A 22,563-nucleotide genomic window follows, 5' to 3' on the forward strand; every position below is an offset into this window, starting at 1 on the left:
GAGCTGTGATCCAAACCCAGTTTTATTTCTAAAGCTTTCATTTTTAAATACTGCTTAATACTGCCTGATTCACTAATGACCTAAGAAACACAATTGAGAAATTTTGGATATATGACTACATGGTAGGCTAATGGGCCTAACGGCAAGGTAGAAAGAAAAAATATAAAATGTAGTATCATTTTCAAATGATTCAACCAAAGGTCCTCATTAGTGCTGCTCTTAGAAGCTTAATCCTATTTTTATTTTTCAATGAAAAATGCTACTGGAAACACATATGCTAATTTTTACAATTAAGGCTAGCCCAGGAGCTAAAGTATTAACATTTTCCAGAAGTTATAAACTCTTGGAATAAAACCAACACCATTTATTACTGAAAACATCATAAGGTAAAACTAGATGCTTACCATCATTCAGTCCTTACTGAAAGTATAACTAATGACCTGTTGATTCTTTCTAAAGAAAGGCAACCTAATTCCAACAACAGCAACAAAAATTCACCTCACATATTTGCAAGCAACACAGCCACATTCTTGGGCTGGCAGGATTCTGCATATATATATATTTTTAGTTGATTAAAAACAACCCAGTTCAGTTAATAAATATATACACGTGAGGGTAAAAAGAAAGTAGGCAAAATAAGCAATTTTTTTCTAGGTGTTATTGCCAAAAATCAACCTAAGACGAAAAAGAAATGTTATAAAATTCAAGAAAACCACAAGTATATTGAAGAAAAAAATTATGCAAATCACCTAAACTGAATATTTAACAATCTAATTGCTGACCAAGCCCCTGTGATTTGGCGTTTGACTTCTCTCTATTCAGGCACCATTAACTTCAAAACTCTATGATTCATTTGGTATTAATGGCTAAGGTGTTTCTCTTTTTCTCTCTCTTCCTCCCTCCCTCTTGTTCTCCTTCAATGTTAGAGACCTTCAGAGATACCATTACCCAAGAAATATTTCTGCATATGCCTCAAATTTCAGAACATTCCATGAGGAAGTCAGTTGGAGAAACACAAATTCCAGAATGGGTAACTATTTTGTACCTCTTTTCTAGATATGTGTGTTTAAAAATGCTGCCATTTCTTTTCATTATGGAATGGAAACCTTTCACCAAGAGATAAATCGTAATGACCAAGTGGCTTCCCAAGAAGATATGCCAACCACTTTTTGCTTTTTTTCTTTTAAAAGCAATATTTAGCACAGAAAGGAAAACATGACAACATCAACTCTTAAAATTACAACAGAACATAAGCCTCAACACAGAGAATTATGAGCAATAAGATTCCTCTAGCAAACTTTCCATGTTTCTATAGAATAGTCATAGCCTACTCAAAGTTGAGCCAGTTAACAGTACTGGAAAGTGTATAAGTCGCAATCAGGAGAATTATTACAAAAAGCATTCAGACCAGATGGCCAGTGAATTATTGTCAAAATTAAACTGTATGAAATGCATCCATCAGCTGATCAACAAGATTTTATCAGATATCTTTACATGGGAATTGCAGTTCTCAGTGTTCTGATATATATTAGTCTATATTAGATATGATCACTAACTTTAAGGAACTTGCATCTAATTTGACAGATAGGGCATGAAAACAAATAATTCCAACAAAAGAAAGAAAGGAAATATATATGGATGATAATATATATAGATGTGTCCTACCAAAGTGCAAAATGTGGAAGTTACTTTCAGCTGCAGAAAATGAGAAAATTTGCATTTCATCCTCAGTGATGGGAAATTTTGGACATCTATGATAGTGTGGAAGAAGAGAAATTAGAGGAGTAAAATAAAAAATATCTATCCTATCGTCATTTTGTGGTCATAAAGCAGTCTTCTTCCAATAACTTTCAATAATGACCTTCTCTTTTCTTCTTCCTCAGAGATCCCTTCTATGTTTCTCAATAAACTTGACTCAGTTTTTCAATATAAAGTCAGTAAATTATTGCAATCTCAACATTGTCTGCTCTCGCTGAGGCATCAGATTTAGGCATGAAATTGTAAAGGCACGTCAAGGAATTATGCTTTTGATATTATGTTGTAACAGTATGGAGTGACACATCCTTAACTGCAACAGCAAATAGGATAAGCAATGTTGATTTTACAAATGAATGTTGAAATAGATAAACAGCAAGGACCTACCATATAGCACAGGGACCTATATTCAATACTTTATAATAACCTATGAGTCTGAAAAGAATATATATATATAATTGAATCACTTTGCTGTATACCTGAAACTAACACAACATTGTTGTCAACAATATGTCAATAAAAACCCTTTCTTTTAATGAATATTGAACTTGAATTTCCTTTTCTTGACCTACCTCATTTATACTGGTATTTGCTTATATCATACACAAAATTTAACTCAAAAGGGATTAAAACCTGAAATATAAGATCTAAAAATATAAAACCCTAAAAGAAAACACAAAAGAAAATTTTCATGGCATTGGATTTAGCAATGTAAGGTGTAAATGACATAACCAGGATCAAAGCAAGCTAATCATCCCCATAGAATGGAAACACAAAGCACTGAGCAAGTGGCAGCCTCAGGCCTACTAAGCTTCATGTCCTGAAAGGGGTGGTGTGACCCTGAGTTCCACTCTGGTCAGGTCAATGGAAAGAAAAGCCCTCTGTGTAGAATAAAGGACCAGAGCCAAGCCACCTGCTCACACTAGGGACTGGAATAATTTTCCTGCTCCAACTCTTAAAAGGCTGAAATAAAAATTGCTGCTACTTGCTCCTCATCACTAATCATCAGAGAAACGCAAATCAACGCCACAATGAGATACCGCCTCACACTTGTCAGAATGGCTACCACCAAAAAGTGAACAAACAAATGTTGATGAGGATGTGGAGAAAAGGGAACACTCAGGCGCTGCTGGTGAGATTGTAAATTGGTGCAGCCACTATAAAAAACAGTATGGAGGTTCCTTAAAAAATGAAGAAAACATGTGATTCAGCAGTTTCACTTTTTGGTATTTACCCAGAGGAAGCAAAAACACTGATTCGAAAAGGTATATGCACCTCAACGTTCATTGAAGCATTATATACAACAGCCAAGATATGGAAACAACCTAAGTGTCCATCAATAGATGAATGTATAAAGAAGGTGTGGTATATATACACAATGGAACACTTAAAAGAAAAGGAAATCTTTCAATTTCCAATAACATAGTTGGGTCTAGAGAGTATTACACGAAGAGAAATAAGTCAGACAGAGAAAGACAAATACTGTTGTGGTGGCCAAAAACTTTGTCTGGGTTTTTTTCTATAAAATGTTATGGAAAAACGGAACGAACTTGTGGGCCAACCCAATATATGATCTCACTTATTTGTGGAATATAAAAAACAAAACAATCAAAATAAAATGAAAACACACTCACAGATACAAAGAACAAACTGGTGGTTGCCAGATGGGAGAAGGGGAGTAGGGTTGGGCAAAATAGGTGAAGGGGATTAAGAGGTACAAACTTTCAGTTATAAAATAATAAGACAGAGATGTAATATACAGCATATGGAATATGATCAATAATATTGTGATAACTGTATGGAGACAAATGGTTACTAGACTTACAGTGATTATTTCTAATGTATGTAAATTTCAAATCACTATGTAGATCGACTGAAACTAATATAATATGGTACATCAACTGTATTTTTTAAAATGCTGCAATTATTTTAAGCAAGATGCAATGACAGACATAGCCTCACAATGAGAGAAACAAAACCAGGCCATACCCTTGCCCAGCCCCCTTTCCTAACCCAATGTTACCCTAGCATGCAGCCTTGAAATGACTTTTAAAGTCTCATTCTAAACTAGGACCACTGGAGGCTGGAGAGCAGCAGCCAAAAATTTGCTAGAAATGAAGGGCAGATTTCAAAAGAAGATTGTGAAGAAAGAAAGAGAGAGAGATGGGCCTGCAGACAAAAATTCCAAACACACGCAGAACTTATTCTAAATTCTAATGTAATCTCAATCTAACTCTAAAAATGAGAGCCAACAAAATCAACGACTGAAACATGAATTCATTACAAAAGAAATTAACTTTTTGGAAAAGTCTAACAAGTATTATAAGAATGCTCAGAGAGATGAATGAGTTAATAACTTTCTGTAAAAAGAGCCAGATAGTAAAAACAGGGAGAAATCAATCACGATCAGGTAGATACGGAATGGAAACCATCAGACATCCAAAAATTTAAAGCATAGTGACTGAAATCACAAAATAGATGGCATCATTTCTAGAGTAGATAAATATGCAAGTTTCTAGTGAAAGTGATTTCAATATTATCAGCACAAGAGATTGGAAAGTATAACAGAGAAATAAAACGTATACGGGAAAAGCTAAAACTTTCCAAAATTAAAGAAGTCTGATTCTTTGGATTGAAAGTACATTCTGAATTTCTAACAAGAAAACTTAATATAGATTTACAACTAGACATTATAATGAATTTTCAGAACATGAAGTATAAAGAGAAAAAATCCTTTAAATTTTCCATATAGGTTACCTACAAAGGAGAGGATATTAAACGGACAGAAAACTTCTCACAGTCAACAACGCATGCCAGAAAACCAACAGAATATGATTTTCAAAGTGCTGGGGGAAAAGAGGTATACTAAGAACTGTATAACTATCTGAACTGTAATTCAAGAGTAAAAGTGAAAGGAAGGCATTTTCACAGATACCAGCACAAAGGGAATTCACCTTCTACAGACCCACACACAGAAAACAATGGAAGATTTTGTTTAGAAGAAAAGTAAACTCAGAGGGACAAAATTTGATACACATAAAAACAAAACGTATGTGCGTATACATTATTTTAAAGATTGATAAATTTAATTTTTAGTATAGAATAATACCTAATTGTGCATATTTAAAGTGTAAATAACCCAATTGGTGAGAAGGGTGGTGGTGTTTACTCGGCAAGAAAACATACTAAGGTCTATCAGTTGTCTGGAAGAAGGACAGAAATAAATAATACATTTTATTATTTAGCAAACTATATACTTATGTATGTATGTTAAAAAAAGTGTAAATCACTAAAAGACTAGAATTATAACCTACGTTTACAAACTAGCAGAAGGATAAAGATAGAATAGGAAAACACTGCAATAATGTGAGAAAATAAAAAAGAAAATAGGAGCAAAATAATGCAAACCACAAGGGTAAAAACAAATCCAGACACATCAACGATGTCATTAAACGCTTACGGATTAAACCCACACATTAAAATAAAGATTTTCAGAAGGGATCTCAAAACTTTAGCTCTATGCTACCTAACGGTCCCTCGGTCTTTACTGTTCTCTGTCTTCTGGTAAAGGGGGTGGGATTGGGGGGAATCAGAAGTAACAAGGGAATTGATTCCTAGCTTAAATATGAACACAGACAAGGTGAATGCCACTGGATAAATGATACCATTTGAGAATTTCTCTTGGATTCTAAGTTAGCTTCTTTAGGACCTCTAGGGTTTGCCTTCAGACACACGCCACCAGTCCCCCCTTCCCCACCCTTACTGGTGTGCTCGGCTACACCGTTGAACATGAAGTAGGAAACTGCTCTTCACATCACTTCAAGCCGTAATATATGCCAAAAGTACCTCAAGAAAGCCTGTAACAGCCTGTTGTTAACTCCCCACAAGGCTCCTGGCCATGCTAGTGCTCCCTCACTGAGACACGCCACCCAGACAAGCAGCAAACAAGCGTGATGAAGCCTGGGTACCCAATTCTCTTTCCAGTCTGCCCCTCCCAGTACTGGCCCTTTTTAGTCCTATAACAAAATCTTTAGGCCTATGCCCCCTGTTTAAAGATCTCAGGGAAAAAAACCCCAAAACAAACCAAACCAAAACAAACAAAAAGAAATAATGTACACAGTTCATAGGCATTTTAAATGAACGGAATTTTAAATTAAAAAAATTAAAAACCAACATTTCATACTGCTAGTCCTATCCAGAAAGAGCGATTTTGAAAGTAGGGACCCTGATGCTCAATGGCAGTCAGGCCATGCTTATAATTAAGAGAAATTGTTCCAGTAGCTTTGCAGCTCCATACAGGGAAAAGAGTTGCAATTCTTGGTATGAGACAAATTTGACTTAAGTGGAGAGGAAAACTGAAACTCTAGGTACCCAAAACAGGTAACTCAACAGGTGACTATTGGTTTTTACTAAGGTGTTGGATCCTTTACAAAAAAGCACCTACAGGAAAATTCTCTAATCAAGACGTTCTTAGAACCTCTCCTATGGACTCCCTGTATCTTAAGCCTAGTTCTAAGAAAGAAAGAAAAAATGCATTTCTAAACATGCTGCCATGTATGAAGTTGAGTTATGTCAGGCTGAATACCCAGGCTCCTCTCCCAGGAACTGTAGGATTGCACCCAACAACAGGGGCCCCTCCCTGCCCCCACCCCATTAACACACACACACACACACACACACACACACACACACACACACACACACAGAACACACACGGTCTCCTACACAGCTCCACCTGCTATAACACTGTTGTCAGATTATCTGTGTTTTTATTCTTCCCAGACCTTTGGAAATGAGCTCTGGCTCAGAAATCTGAACTCTACTATTTTTGTGGAATTACAACCTGAATTATGACCTTTTAAATAAATATAAAAATGAATAACAACCTTTAAATATAGATATAAATATAGTCTACTATAGCCTACCTTTAGCTGTTTACTTGATTACCGATTAAATTCTTAAATCAATACTACCCTAAGATCACCTAGAATGTAATTTGTATTACATTCAAAACTTTTTAACAAAAGTTTAACTGGAATTATTCAAAACACCTGTTAACTTTCTCTTTCTTATTTTAATTCTCACATTTAAAATATAGATTTACAATAACTGGCCATTAAGAAATGTTACAATTATGACACATTAAAAATGAAAGCCCATTGATTATCTATCTGTATTATTTTGAGTAGAACCACTGAAAAACATGTATGTAGATATCTGGTATATAAATGCATATTCAGGTGTAAATATGTTCAAGAGTAAAATAGCAGCTTTAAGAATTCTAACATTAATGACAGCTGTATCACTAGTAAGCAAGCACAGGGTACCAGAGATTCATTTAATTGATTGTAGGAAAAGTTTATTAAAAGCTATTCAATAATGAATTGAGAATCTAGTGGGCATAAGTGAACTTCCTGAATAACCTTGTATTATTTAGTGAGATCACAGAAAGCAAAGGTGGAAATACGTAGCCATAATTTTCAAGGATAGTTCTTCACGAACTACTAATAGGCAATTCCCTGAGGACAGAAGAGGAGTTATATACATATACAAGATTCAGTGCAGCTGCATTCTCTCAATGCATAAATTATCATCTTGAGAGTGGGACCATTAATTACCTTAAAATATGTTAGGGCTCATAATTATGCCGCCTAATTTTGCCAGTTTTAGACTTAAAAGAGATGTTAGACAACATGGGGTCCAACACCCTTGCTTTAAAGGTTTGGAAATTAAGTTGAAGAGAGGAGGCCACTTTCCCAAAGGAATATTGTAGCCGAAATGCAAATAAAACTCAAACATCCCAGCCCCTAAGCCAAAGCTCCTTCCATCAATTCACGTCTTTAAAGTGACCAGTTATCCCAGGAATCTGACAAATTAAGTACTGCACAGTTTTATTAAATACAAACAAAAACATGGTCTATTCTGAAACTTTTTTTCTCCACAATAAGCCAGAGAAGACTCCCAGACAATTGAAGAATTCAAGAATTTAGCTTCCTAAGTCATCCTCTTTGCTTGAAGGAGAGGTAACAGGAGAGAGGGAAAATGTTTTACCTCTTGAATTAAACAGAAAGATAAAATTCAAAAGATTATCTTCCAGAAGTGAAAGAAAAAGAGAATTTATCTCACATGGAGAGTTGCTAGCTCTTTCTCAACAAAGCATGATCTTTAACATTGTAAATTATAAAATCTTCATGATAATCCTGCCATACTGGGTCAGAAAATATAAAATGACTTCAACTTGTAATTGTCTTCACTAAAATAACGGTTATTTCATTACCTCTCCATGTCACTTTACGTGCAACACACACACACAAGGTACTTACTGAGCTGTAGAGATAGCCTTCACCATTCATGGCCACATAGAGGCTGGCCTTTACCCCTTGGATGGCCACCACACGCAGGCCCACAGGGATTAGATTGAAGAGGGCTAGAGGGGAAAAAGGAAGACAGAGAGGAAAGGATCAGTGACCTTTGGAATAAATCATCTTGCTTCTTAAAATGACTCTTTTGAGGATTAAAACCTAGGAATTGAAATTAGAAGAGAGAGAGAGAGGAGAGTTCTAAGAGTGAAGAGAATTGGATTCTTGTCTCTGCACCATGACTAATTACTACATGACTTCAGGTAAATTGCACAAACTCATCTGCAATAAAGGGATTAGATTAGAAGGACTCCAAGGGCCCCACATGGATCTGACAGGCCAAGATCTCTGTTCTACAAAATGAATATATACTCAAAGAGCGTAAGATGATTTTTCTCTAACAAACGAATAACGTGAACCAAAAAATTCTCAACAGAAGAAAACATATTTGGAATCATAAGTAATAGTAAAATATGATCTTCATAACATATGCCAGAGCTTCTTTTCCTTGTGGTCCTGAACACTGTCTTAAACACACAAGATGCAAGCAAAAGCCGCTGGCTCATCCTGAACTATGCTAGTAGCAGGAGAACATTTCTCTTTATATTTCGATTTTTACATGTAAATGTAGATTGATAAATAGATGGATCAATGATTGCTAAATAGCTTAAATCCTAATGGATAGATTTTATATCTTGAGAAATATATACATATGTGTGCATATATAGGCACAAACCATTAAAACTCAACTTCATAAATTTAATTCAGTATCCTAAGATAAAATGGGAACATGCTTGTGGTCCTTAAATATTTGAGTCGTCCATCACTGAAAATATTCAACAGTCTTCTCGTCTACTTGGAGAAAGTACTTGAATGCCAGAAAGAAGATAAATTAGAACATAACCCATTTTTCTTTCAAAAATGTATTTCTATGAATTAAAGATCCCTATATAGCACTGTTTTAGTTACCGTTAATATTATAAAATGAGCATAAGCATAAAACACTGTCCCTATCTTGGAAGAATTTATATTACATAAAGGAGGAAAGCAATCACATAGTTAGGTTGTATAGACAGCAACATGAACATGAATTGAATATTTATGACTGTGTGCATAAAAGAATAGTTCACTTTAGCATCCTGACTTAGTTAGAACTTCTCATCTATCATTTCTACTGATAAAATTCCCATCGTTCTGGTCTTTCTCAATTTTGAACATAAGATATATATATATAAATTAACCCAGGGACTACCATTAATCAGGAATGCTATTTTTCTGGGCTTCTCTCAATGTGGGATAGTAACCTAAACACATACACACACACACACACACAGAGTATTTGGCTATTAGTCAAGTGTTCAATTGGTAGTTGTAAAGGATCAAGCCTAAGACCACAAGTTAGGTATAGCAGGATTCAGGTCCTAGATATTTGACATCGGACCGATTTCTTTGCCTCTTTGAATCTTTTCCCTCATCTGTCATGAAAGTTGAGACTAGATCTTAGCAGATGCTAAGGAATTAACAGTTGCCTCAGTGTGAATCTGTGCTAGTTTTTGTTCCTCCTATATTCTTACCACTGTCCTTGTGCTGCTGGAATAAGAAGTAGTATAAGACCTTAAAGTCTAGTTGGGGAGAGAAACTTAAGGCATATGGAATAATTTGATACAGTGTATAATGTATTTCTATAATTAAATGTAATATATGCATTCTATATATATTCTCTATGTTACAGAAGTTCAGGGAAATGGAAGGTCTGTGTTCTGAAGTGTTCAAGAAATGTCTCACACAGAAGATGAGACCCAAGTTGACACTTCAAGAAGGGACAGAAGTTGAGAAGGCGAAGATCAGAAACATTATAGTAGGGCAGGAATTAAGTGGTTCTGCAGGGTAGTGTATGTGTATAGAAAAGGACTGGCAGATCAGAGGATCTGATTCACATTAGGGAAGAATGGGAAAGAACACCACATAGATAAAGTAGGGATAAATAACTGAGAGTCTGTCCCTCTAATCTTAGAGATCCAGACTTTACCAAATGGTCAATAAGTAGTGTGGTGTATTAAGATTACAAAACAACACAGATTACAAAAAAGTGGGAGAGGTTTGTAGGCAAAGTAGTTTCTAAACTCACCACTCAGAAGCTACAAGCCTTTGAGCCACTCATTTAATCTCTCTGCTTTAGTTTTCCTGTCTGTTAAATGGACATAAGCACCCTTAGTGGACAGAGTTGACAGGAGAATCAAATACATTATCTTGTTCTTGAAAATGTTTCATAAACAGGGATGTCTTCTCTCTATATGAGTTATTTGTCATTAATATATGATTCTTCTGTTTGTCAAATAAGGTTACTGACATATCACCTAATATCTATTGATTCAGAAGATTGCTTAATACTTTTAAAAGAATACTTTAGGGACTTCCCTGGTGGTCCAGTGGGTAAGACTCCATGCTCCCAATGCAGGGGGCCCAGATTTGATCCCTGGTCAGGGAACTAGATCCCGCATACAATGCCTCAACTAAGAAGCCTGCATGCCACAGCTAAGACCTGGCATAGCCAAAACAAATAAATAAATTAAAAAAAAATAAAATACTTTATTTTTGTGCAACACAATTTTCAACGTGTTGTATGTGACCCTCAGCCACAAACAGTATGAAAAATTTAGGACAGAATGATTGTCCTAATTTTTAGAAGGGTAAACAGGTTCAGAGAGGTAACCCAGGTGGAAATGAAACTGAACAAAGGTTTTCTGGCTTGCGAATGTGGTTATCTGCCCAAAACATCCTATTTGCTCCTCCTTCCCTTTTAAGTTTAATTTCCCCTAACAGCCATTCTCACCTACTCAAAAAGTAACAGACAATTTAGCTTCATTTCTGTACATACCCTGTGGCTAACTGTGGCTATGGACTCAGTACCGGCCCCTGAAATGTAGGCAGGAAGGTCTTTGTACTCCTGAAGACCCTTTCCTTAAAGACAACTGTCCTTTGCCTTCTTCCCCAGCCTTTGCCTTACTGCTGTTTGGCTGGGGATGAGCTTGGCATGGCTGGATGATCTCAGGCCATGAAAACAAGGGTTTCCCTCCGAGGGAGTGATGGCAGGTGACCTGGAAAGAGCTGGGTCCCCGAGGACTTTGTGGAGCAATGGCACCAGTCCAGCTTTCGATGACCTAGCTCTGGCCTTCATGCGAGAAAAATAAGTCCTTGTTATTTTAGTCTGTGCAACGCTGAGCCAACCCTAATCCTGATAGAAATTGCTAAGGAAAGCAGAGTTAACACCTAAGGTACTAACTACACGTATGGTACTTACATATTGTAAATAAAGGTAATCAATGGAAAATATCAAGTTCAATGACGATTCTTATGAAACAGAGTAATGAAATCCAAAATTGCACGCGTCTTTCTAAAGTAAAGATTTCCCATGACAAATGCTAAGAACATTGGTTCATTTAGCTAAAAACAGGAGTTTAAAAAAGCAACTATAAAGCTTTTGCTATCTGAGGAGGGCAAGAAAACTACTAAAGCTAGGCAGGGACAAAAACAGGAAAGCTGTGTGAAAGTTTTATACAAACCATAAGGTGATAATGGCTTTTAGATGATAGGCTTTGGGAGATTTAACAAGTCCATTAAAAACAAAACCAGTAAACAATTTGGAATGAGAGGTTTTAGTGGTAAAAGCTAAGAGCTATTCTCCTTGGGAGGGTCTGCATCTGCCTCCTCAAATCTTGAAAAATGGCAAATGACTTGCCCTAATCTATTATTTATCTTCCTCTTAGCACACTGGCTCTAGCCCTTTATTACTCAGTGAGAACTCCTCCTGAATCTCCAGTCTTCCTCTCCATCCTCAAAGTCACTGGCCTAACTCATAGGAACTGGGCCACGCCACTATTCTTCCAAGTCCCTTGCATCTACTCATGCCACTTCCCTGTTTACGGTTCCCAGCTTGATTCCTCTAGCGAATACTCATTGTCTACGAGATGGATTCAAAGCCTTTACTCTGACCCTCAAATGTTCTTTACCACCTGGCTGTAAACCACACTTCCAGTTTATCACCTGTCACTCATTCCATTCATCATAAGCAGCTTCATAGAGCCTTTTGCCATGTTCTAAGTTCTCCCTTGATCTTAACTAGACTGGATTTATTGTTCTTTTGTCCGCTCTTTGGAAAGCCTATCTTCCCTATTTAACTGCACCATAAGTCTTATTCGGATCCTTCAGAGATAGTTGTTTCTTTGTCCATAATTATTTATTTCGTGGACATATCTCTGTAATGGTATTTGGAACATAGTATTATATTTATTTGTTTACACATGTGTCTCCATCCTTAAGGACTCTTGAAGGTAAGTCTCCATAATGTCTACGCCAGTTCTATGTATGTATCTTATTTTCAATAAATGTTATTATTACAAGGGTCATGAAAAGACACATTATTTCTAGAAACATTATTTCTAGAAAAAGTTTGCTTCTTAAGATAAAAAAGAAATTAAAAACTTAAAACATCCCAGCCCAATACTCAAGGTTATGTACATATAGTCACAGCATACATTTCTGCTCCACTGTACTACTCACTCTGATACATTTATGTACTGCTTCTAGTAATTTGATCTTCTTCTTCTCACCTTTTAACTTCATGTTTTAGCTTACTTCACTGCCTTTGCTTGCAATGTCACTCTCCCCATATCTTCATACTGAAACCCCTGCCACGCTTGAAATGACACACCAAATACCAAGTGCTTTCTCTCACTCCTCAACTCCCCTAGTCTTAGATCTATACTATATCACAATTTTTAATTTTCCTGAAAAATATTTTTTCTTTCCCAATCACAACCAGTTTATAAGCCCTCCAAGATAAGGATCACATCTAAACCATACTTGCATAGTATGGAGAAAAGGAGAAAGCTGGAGAGGAAGAAGGAAAGAGAGAGACAGAGACAGAAACAGAGAGAGAGAGACTAAGAGAGAGAATAAGCAGGGTGGTACATATTCTGCAGATATTCAGGACCCCAGTAAATATGCAGTGAATAAAGGCTACAACTACAAGCCAAATAAGAATCCAAGCATCTAATCTGATATTCGAGCATCTTCTCAATCTTGTTCTTTCCAAAACGAGTATTTCATTCTAAATCTTATGTAAATATGATTCATGTATAAAAGTGAAATAACAGAGCTGGTGCTCTTGAGATCTATAACAATCTCAATCACTGAACCACTTGGAAAAAAGTTAGGAAAAAAGGTAATAAAGGGAAATGATATTTCTTCTACAAATAGTGTTAGCAAAATTGGATATCCATATCCAAAAGAATGAAATTGGACCTTTATTTTATATCATACTCAAAAATCAACTCAAAATGGATTATAGATCTAAACATAAACCTGAAACTGTAAAACTCGTAGAAAGAAAAACACACAGGAAAAGCTTCTTGACATTGATCTTGGAAGTGATTTCTTGCATATGATACCAGAAGCATAGGCAACACAAGCAAAAATAAACAAGTGGAACTACATTAATCTTAAAGCTTCTTCACAACAAAGGAAACAATCAACAGAATGAAAAGGCGACCTAAAGAATGGGAGAAAATATCTGCAAACCATACATCTGATAAGGGGTTAATATCCCAAATATATAAGTACAACTCAATAGCAAAATACCACAAATAACCTAAAAATAAAAAGTGCCTAAAGAAAAACAAAAAAGAAAAAAAAAAAAAGGACCAAAAGACTGGAATAGACATTTCTCCAAAGATGATATACAAATGATGAGTAGGTACATGAAAAATGCTCAACATCACTAAGAATCCGGGAAATGCAAGTCAAAACTACAATGAGACGTCGCCTCATACCTGTTAGAATGACCACTATTTAAAAAAAATAAATGTTAATGAGGATGCAGATAAATTGGAAACCTTGTGTGCTGTTGGTAGGAATGAGAATGGTGTAGCTATTATGGAAAACAGTATGGAGCTTCCTCAAAAAATTAGATCTAGAACCACCATATGATCTAGCGATTCCACTCCTGGCGTATATGCAAAAAGAGTTGAAATCAGGATCTCGAGAATATAACTGCCCCCTTATGTTCACTGCAGCATTATTCACAATAGCCGAAATATGGTAACAACTTAAATGTCCATGGATGGATGGGTAGATAAACAAAATATGGTATATACATATAATGGAATGTTAGCATTTAAAAAAAAAAAGTCCTGTGATATGCAACAACATGGATGAACCTGGAGGATACTAGGCTAAGTGAAAAAAGCCAGTCCTAGAAAAACAAGTACTGCATTATTCCCATTATATGAGGAAATAAAATAATCAAACTCATGAAAGCAAACAGCAGAATGGCAGTTGCAGGAGCTAGAGGGAGGAAGAAATGGATAATTGTTGTTAAATGGGTATAAAGTTTCAGTTATTCAATAAGAACAAATTCTCAAGATCTGCTGTAAACCATAGTACCTACAGTGACTAATACTATATTGTCCACCTAAAAATTTTGTTAAGAGAGTAGATCTCATGTTAAGTGTTCTTATATAAGAAAAACAAACAAACAAAACACAGAGCAAAGGGGCATGAGAAACGTTTTGGAATTAATGGATGTGTTTATAACCCTGATTGTGGTGGTTTCATGGGAGTAGGGATATGCCCAAACTCTTCACATTGAATACTTTAAACATTCAGGTATTTTTGGTATGTCAATTATGCTTCAATAAGGCTGTTTTTTTTTTCTTTAAGTAATGAAGGAAATGGTAGAAGAATTACATTGAGGCACCCGGTTCTCCACGTCTCCCTATATCTATGTGCTTTGCCATATAAGTTTGCAGTGCTCTGAAAGGATATTCTGCCCTACCCCTTGATGCTGAGCTGAGCCATGCGACTTCTTTTGGCCAATAGGATGTTAGCCAATGCAAGCAGAGTTTTGAAAAAGAGCTCGATCTGGCTTCTTTATGTATTTCCCCTCTGCCACAGCATTGAGAAGAACATGCACAGCCTAACCCACTGGTCCCAGGAAAAGGATGTGAGACACCTAGAGAACAACAGAGTGGCCTCGGTAATCCATCCAATGCCATTCTAGATTAATCGATAGACAGCTGACCCCTAGATATATAAGCCAGACAAGATCAAGAGAGCTGCTTAGCTGACCACCGCAGACACATGAGACATAAATACTTGCTGATACATGCAAATGGGGCTATGTGATTGTTGGGTACACAGCATTACTGTAGTAATATATAAAATGAATAATGGGTTATTTACTGGGGCATCTGGGTGGTAGATTTGAAATGTCCTGAAATCTTATAACAAAAACAGTCTCAAATTTGATAACAATCTTCAACAGATACATGAAATGATCAACTATGATCTGTGAAGCTAAGTAAATTTTCTAAATTAAAAAATAATAACAATAAAAGACCAATGTTGATCACTCATGCTATAGGAAGGACTGAATTATTTTTCTTCAGATAATGTACTATAAAAGGGTTATATGAAAAAATGTTCAAAGATTATACAAACAAAATAATGGAAAAGAAATGTATAGACTCGTATATATCAAGTAATTAATTAAAATATTTTATTACTTCCCTGGATTTTATAATCTTTGTGATAAGTTTCAGGTTAAGTTTTAGGTCTAAAATTTAATCTTTTATGATTTATTTTCTCACTCTACTCACTTTTGTACCTAAATTTCATTCCACTGTCACCTGTCACTGTTTTTTTTTAATTTTTTCAAAGGAGATGCCCCAAATTGCACAACTTTTAGTACCTACAAAACTGAAAGTCAGTCTCAGGTTAAAATTTAAGTGGAAGAAGAGAATGAAAGAAAAGTAACTAATGAGAAAGGCAAAATTAAAAGAGTAGGCATTCCTTCAATAACAACTTTTTTTCCAGGCATCATGTTAGACATTTTGACATGTAAAATATTTTAAAAATAAACTAAATTGACTACTTGGCTTTATTTCAGGATATAAAAAGTCCTAATTTGAGGTGGGAGGGGGTGCAGGTACAAAGTAAAAAGATGAAGGAAATGACAAGTGCCATCCAAAACTCTGGAGTAAGATTCCATGGCCTTAGTGGAACTCTCATATGACTCCTTGCAAATATCTCTATTCAAAAGTCATTTATTCTTTCCATAAATATTTATTAAGCACTTAGTATAGGTCACATAGCATGCTTAGGCTAAGAAAATAGTGATATGTCCAACAAATGTAGTCCCTGAGGAATACACCTTCATCTGTAAATCTCTCTGAGGCTCGCCCTATTCTGTGGGCAAGTTGATGGCACAGGAAACTTTTATTATTATCCTCATTGCCTAACAATGAGGTCTTTAGAAGCATCTTGGTCTTAGAAGCCACTATTCAATAATTGCCAAATAGATAAATGAATGAGCAGTGGTTTCTCTTTGTTTGCTTATTCAGAGTTTTTCTAGGTCATATTTCCATAATTAAGTATGTAAGAAAAAATCAAAGATAATATTTACCACATATGGAATGTATTTAAATATGGAATCTAAAGGGAAAGCCAGAAAACCTAAATGATACAAGGTTTGAGAGGGCAGGAGCATAGGATGTCTGGGGCTGGTGTGTGTGTGTGTGTGTGTGTGTGTAGGCTGATGCAGGTTTTGGAGAAAATGAAGAGGATGGGAAGATTTGGGGGGAATCTATTATAATCAAGATACTGGACAGCCTGTAAAATTATATTGGACTGGGAAAAAGTACTTTGTAAGAAGTGCTATGTTCTTTTTTTTTTTTTTTTTTGGAACAACTCTGTGAGCTGGGTCCTTTTTTTTCCCCATTTTACTGAAGTACAGTTGATGTACAGTACTAGGTAAGTTATAGGTATGCAACATAATGACTCACAGTTTTTAAAGGTTATATTCCATTTATAGTTACTACAAAATACTGGGTATGTTCCTCGTGTTGGACAATACATCCTTGTAGCTGATTTATTTTATACTTAATAGTCTGTACCCTTTAATCCCCTCCCCCATCTTGCCCCTCCCCCCTTCTCTACCACCACTAGTAACCACTGGTTTGTTCTCTATATCTGTAAGTCTGTTTCTTTTGTTGTTGTTGTTATATTCACTAGTTTGTTTTACTTTTTAGATTCCACATATAAGCGATATCATAACAGTATTTGTCTGTCTGCTAAGTGAAATAAAAGTGCTATGTTCTTATTCAACTTAATTTTGACATGCTCAGTATCCACACAAGTTTTCCCAGTGACAAAAAGGTGACAATTCAAAACACATCAGAAAGCACTTAACGTGACAATCAAAGAAGACACAGAGAAGAAAGAGAAAAGGAAGAGAAATTGGGAGGGAGGGAGAGAGGGAGAGAAAAGTTCATTACAATTTCTTCTTTACAACAGGTAAATCCTGTTGTAAAGTATCCAGTATCCTCCTGAGTAAGTTCGAAGGATAGACTCGTATTGCTTGTAAAAATGAACAGATATAAAAGAGTACCCTTGTATTTTGAAATTCTGGGTTGAACTTGCAGAATGTGCAGAGAAAAAGATGCATTTTATGACCCACTAAAAACCCAAGTAAATTTATAGTGGAAGATACTGAGCTAGAACAAAGATATTTGGGTTTATAATGTATGCACTCTCAACATCAGATTGTCTTGAAAATTCATACCATTTCCCACACTTCAAAACGTTCTCAATAAAGATGTTTTGTTAGAGTGTAAATAATATCGTATGCTACAAAATCTAACCTAAAATTAAGTTGGTACCAGGTTATTTTCACCTACAATCCTATAGTCTCTTACAATAGCATTTGTAATTATAATATTTACGATAATTTTTTAGGTCACTCAATTGGTTTTCCATCAGTCATGAAATTAATATTTATTTCTGGCATTTATTTATCATTTAATAAGGCCAATTCTTCCCCCTCCCCATTTTCAAAAGGAAAATGTTATTGAATAGTCAGCAAACTAGGAGATAGCCTGAGCTCTTAAATCCTCCAACACAAAAGCAGTTACATAAATTATGGTACAATGGGGTATTCACTCAGACAAATTAATTATTCCCTCATCCTAATTCCACAGCATTCCATACAAAGCACTTATCACATTGCTTTTTCATATTTATGTCTTTGCCTGAGTCTCCCTGCAAACTAGGAATTCTTCAAAAAGTATGAAACTTTTCTTTTCATCAAGTGCATTGCACAATAGAAGCTAAAACAATTGTGATCATCAAATTTAACCTCGAAAACAGCACAAAGTAAGGGAAAGTTGTAATTGTCCCTACTTCTTTAGCTTTAAGTCAAGAAAACAAGACTGAGAGGAGGACTAAACTTCAGTCCAAAACACATAGCTCTAGGTCACGAGCCCTAGTTCTAACATGAGACAGCTTTGTGACCTTGATGATTCGAAGTATTGTAACCTCCCTGAGCCTTCATGTCCGGTCTTACTACACAGATCAATGAAGATAATATTCTTAAAAACCTGTAAAACTATAAAAGTAAAATACAAAGTATTACTGGTATTTGTGGTGGTATTGTTAATAAACCTCCAAATCTAGAGCTTTCATAATGGGGGCGGGGTGGTAGATGCCTGCGTCATCACTATCTCATAATTTAACGTCAACTTCTTAAAATGTCATGGGAGAAAAAAATATATTTCGTTTTATATATTTAAGATCCAATAAGCTAAAATAACTATACATTTAAAATAAAACATAAAAATAATGTAAAAACCAACATACCTTAGCCTAATGTTGGTTCAGTGCTTTCAGTCAGCGTGCCTTACTTTATAAACAATTGGTCCAATAATTCAACTGTCTGACTTATTTTCCCCACTGAATTAACTGACTTATGGAACTGATTAGTAGTTTGAGGAGTAGAGACTTAAATTTTTTCTTCCAAACATTGGCTGAGAGCACACATTGTGGATTTTCCACTTAGTGAAAATGAGCGACACGGTGAGCCCTTTCTTTGACAAGAGCTAATAGAAATATTTGCCTTCGCTCTGGCAGAAATGCTGCCATTGGCTTTTAATCTTGATATTATCACATAACCCTTCCTGTGTTATTTCAAAGATGTTCAAAAGCTTGCATAATTAACAAGTCAATTCAATGTGATTCTCTTCTTCCTTAAGGTGAAAAATGAAGCACATCACTATTGATAATGAAAGCAAATGCCTGTCATCACTCATCTGCGGCAGCCTATTTGTCTTACACAGAAGACTTGTCTCACATTCCATCTGAAGAAGTCAGTGAACAGCACAGGGGTCAGTCCATAAGATCAATGAGCAAAAACATCCTCCAGGAAATCTCTGCATGTTTTGAAGGTTTTAGATTTGTCTCTTCCACACATCTTCCATCAAACACTATGTTGCCAAAATTGACACTGCGGCCTATTAGGTTTAATTCATGAATTCATCAGCTGTATTCCAGGCACTTCAGTGGTGTAAAACAGGGGCCCCCAACCCCCTGCTAGGAACCGGGCCACACAGCAGGAGGTGAGTGGTGGGCAGGCTCCCCATCACTCACATTACTGCCTGAACCATCCTCACCCCCGCATCCCGTTCGTGGAAAAATTGTCTTCCACAAAACCGGTTTCTGGTGCCAAAAAGGTTGGGGACCACTGGGTAAAAGACAGACATGGTACCTGCCATCATGATGATGAAAGTCTAAAATGAAAAAAAATTACTCCACACGTGCATTCTGCTTCCATCTTTATCTATGAAGGCACTGAAGTCAGCTCAAAAAGGTGGTTTTGCCAGAGTCATGAAGTTATTTAGCCAAGGAAGATCTAGGGTGTGCACTTAGGTGCTGGGGGTTGTAAGGCTATATAATACCGTTGCTCTTAAGGAATGAAAGAGAACTTGTAGTAACCACAACCTAAATAGTTGTAAAGAAAGTAAGAAAAAAAAAAACTATAATAAATAAATTTGGAAGACTAAAAAGAATTTTTTCAGCCAAGCAGAAATGCCCCACCCAGAAAATATCAAACCTTTAGTTCTTAGTTAAAATTACACACAGACAACACAAGTTAACTTGCTTGAGTTGGTTTAGATACGTTCAGCCAAAGCTTTGCATTTCATTATCATTAATTACCAAAACAAGACAGAACTTCTGAAAATGTATGCACATAATATTGACGAGTAATTACACTTAAAGAGTGGAAAGCCAGGGAAAAAGCCACAAAGGAAACATTCATGATTCCACTCCATTTATGTTGACATTGACATTCAAATGTCATATTTACTGACTCCAATTAATATGTGTGTAGTATATGTACATTCACTCCAAAAATATTAAGTGGATCTGTAGAAATAAATGTGGTATGATTTTTTAGAAACGGAGGGGAAAAAATTTGAGAAATAAGATGATGATTCTGTCATTACTCTTCTCTACCCTAAAATCTCTCTTTCAGCCCATCACTACTGTAATCCCACCACATTTCACCTATTACTCTATTGCAATGTTCGATCACTTTCATTGGTCCCCCACATCCTAAAATGTAAACTTTAAACTCCCCTATGTGTCAGGGAAGGCACGCTAAAATATGGTCCCTTTGACACGTCCACATCATCTCTTCGCTTCATCCAGATTAATCAACTCATTTTTCCCCAACATGGAAGGAACTTTCTCCACTAAGTGATTTTGTGCCTCCTTCTCTGAAATGCAGTTCTCCTAATCTTAGCTTATGTATTTTGTTGCTATTCTTCAAGATTCAGTTTAAAATTCACTTTGTCTGAGCACTGTGGCTTTTGGGGATCACTCCCATTTCTGGAATCTGGTGATTTTTCTAACCACTTGGCGGTGCCACTTACCGGTGCTACCGTGCATTTTATACATATATACATTATATTATATCATATTATATATATTTAAATTTATTTATTGGCTGCGTTGGGTCTTCGTTGCTGCACATGGGCTTTCTCTAGTTGGGGCAAGCGGGGGCTACTTTCCATTGTGGTGCAAGAGCTTCTCACTGTGGTGGCGTCTCTTGTTGCAGAGCACACGCTCTAGGCAAGCAGGCTCAATAGTTGTGGCGCACGGGCTTAGTTGCTGTGTGGTGTGTGGGATCTTCCCAGACCAGGGCTCGAACCCGTGTCCCCTGCATTGGCAGGCGGATTCTTCACCACGGCGCCACCAAGGAAGTCCCACCTTGTATTATTAAACTTTGTTCTACATACATGTTCCACCTCTTTATCCTCAGGGCAGCTAGAAAGCAGAAATTGTACTGAAGTCATCTTTGTAACCCAGTAACTAGAACCCAGTTGGTCCTCAATATGTTGGAGTTAGTGAAGATGAAGCCTGCGCATGGTAGGCACACATGAAACTCCAGTCATTTTGTTGTAGCTGCCTGAAGCTATGTTTTAAGAAGTCATTTGAGGCTCGGCCACGGTAAATGTTGTGAGAATTTATTGATATCTGTTGTAGACCCAGGAGAGGCCATTTATTCGTCACCTCCATCTTGAGGGCCTCCTTTTACAATAAAATGTCATGGAATATTCCATAAAAGGGACAGCAATGATTTGTACTGTACTTGATTATTATTTGTTTTTAATGTGTTGTTGAGTTGGTGGCATAACCTCACAGAAAGGAATTACTTCAAATCATTTGTTTATTTATTTATTTATTTATTTATTTATGGCTGTGTCAGGTCTTAGTTGCAGCACGCGAGATCCTTCCTTTCTGCGTGCAGGCTCTTCGTTGCAGTGCGCGGGATTCTCTCTAGCTGTGGCTCGCAGGCTCAGTAGTTGCGGGGCACAGGCTTAGTTGCCCTGCTGCATGTGGGATCTTAGTTCCATGGCCAGCGATCGAACCCATGTCCCCTGCGTTGGATAGGGGATTCTTAACCACTGGACCACCAGGGAAGTCCCTGCACTGTACTTTAAAACAAATATCTTATTGTATAACTCTGTCTCAAATATTTTTGCTGCATATTATAACTTTCTGAGGAGTCTGTTTTTCTTTTTTTTTTTTAAATTCTGATGCCCCAGCCACACCCATGCCAATCGAATAAAATTCTTCAGAATTAAACTGAGGCATCGATAGTTTTTTAAAACTCTTCAGATGATTCCAACATGCAGCACTGTTAAAAAGTGATTTCATATTCAACAGGTCTGAAGCGGTTCTAACAAGCTCCCAGGTGATGCAATTGCGTACCAACTCTTACCAGCCTGTAGACCAAAGGTAGGTGTGGACAGTACTGGCATCTCCTGCAGCTTATTAGAAAGGAAGAATCTCAGGCCCCATCCAAGACCCACTTAATCAAAATTTGCAGTTTAGCAAGATTACTATGCACTTAAGGTTTGAGAAGTACTGTTCTAGAGAGCAGTTCTCCAAGTGTGGTCTTGTGAACATGTTAGAAATACAAACACTCTGGCCCTTCCTTCAGACCTACTGAAACACACATTCTGGGGTTAAGGCCCCCAAATCAGTAGTTTAACAAGCCCTCCAGATGATTCTAATGCAGACTAAAGTATAAGACGCAATTTTCTAGAAG

The 22,563-nt window shown here is 36.5% G+C and overlaps 1 protein-coding gene across 2 annotated transcripts in view; it reads right to left on the reverse strand.

The window, feature by feature from the left end:
* Positions 1-22,563, reverse strand: part of FGF12 (fibroblast growth factor 12) — a 526,043-nt gene that overhangs the window by 156,084 nt on the left and 347,396 nt on the right. For both annotated transcript variants that reach the window (XM_057739036.1, XM_057739035.1), the window contains one exon: positions 8,079-8,182. In XM_057739036.1, coding sequence (XP_057595019.1) covers positions 8,079-8,182 — 104 coding nt within the window. The remainder of the gene's footprint in view (positions 1-8,078; positions 8,183-22,563) is intronic.

This window comes from Hippopotamus amphibius, chromosome 6, assembly GCF_030028045.1.
Source record: "Hippopotamus amphibius kiboko isolate mHipAmp2 chromosome 6, mHipAmp2.hap2, whole genome shotgun sequence".
Taxonomy (NCBI): Eukaryota; Metazoa; Chordata; class Mammalia; order Artiodactyla; family Hippopotamidae; genus Hippopotamus; species Hippopotamus amphibius.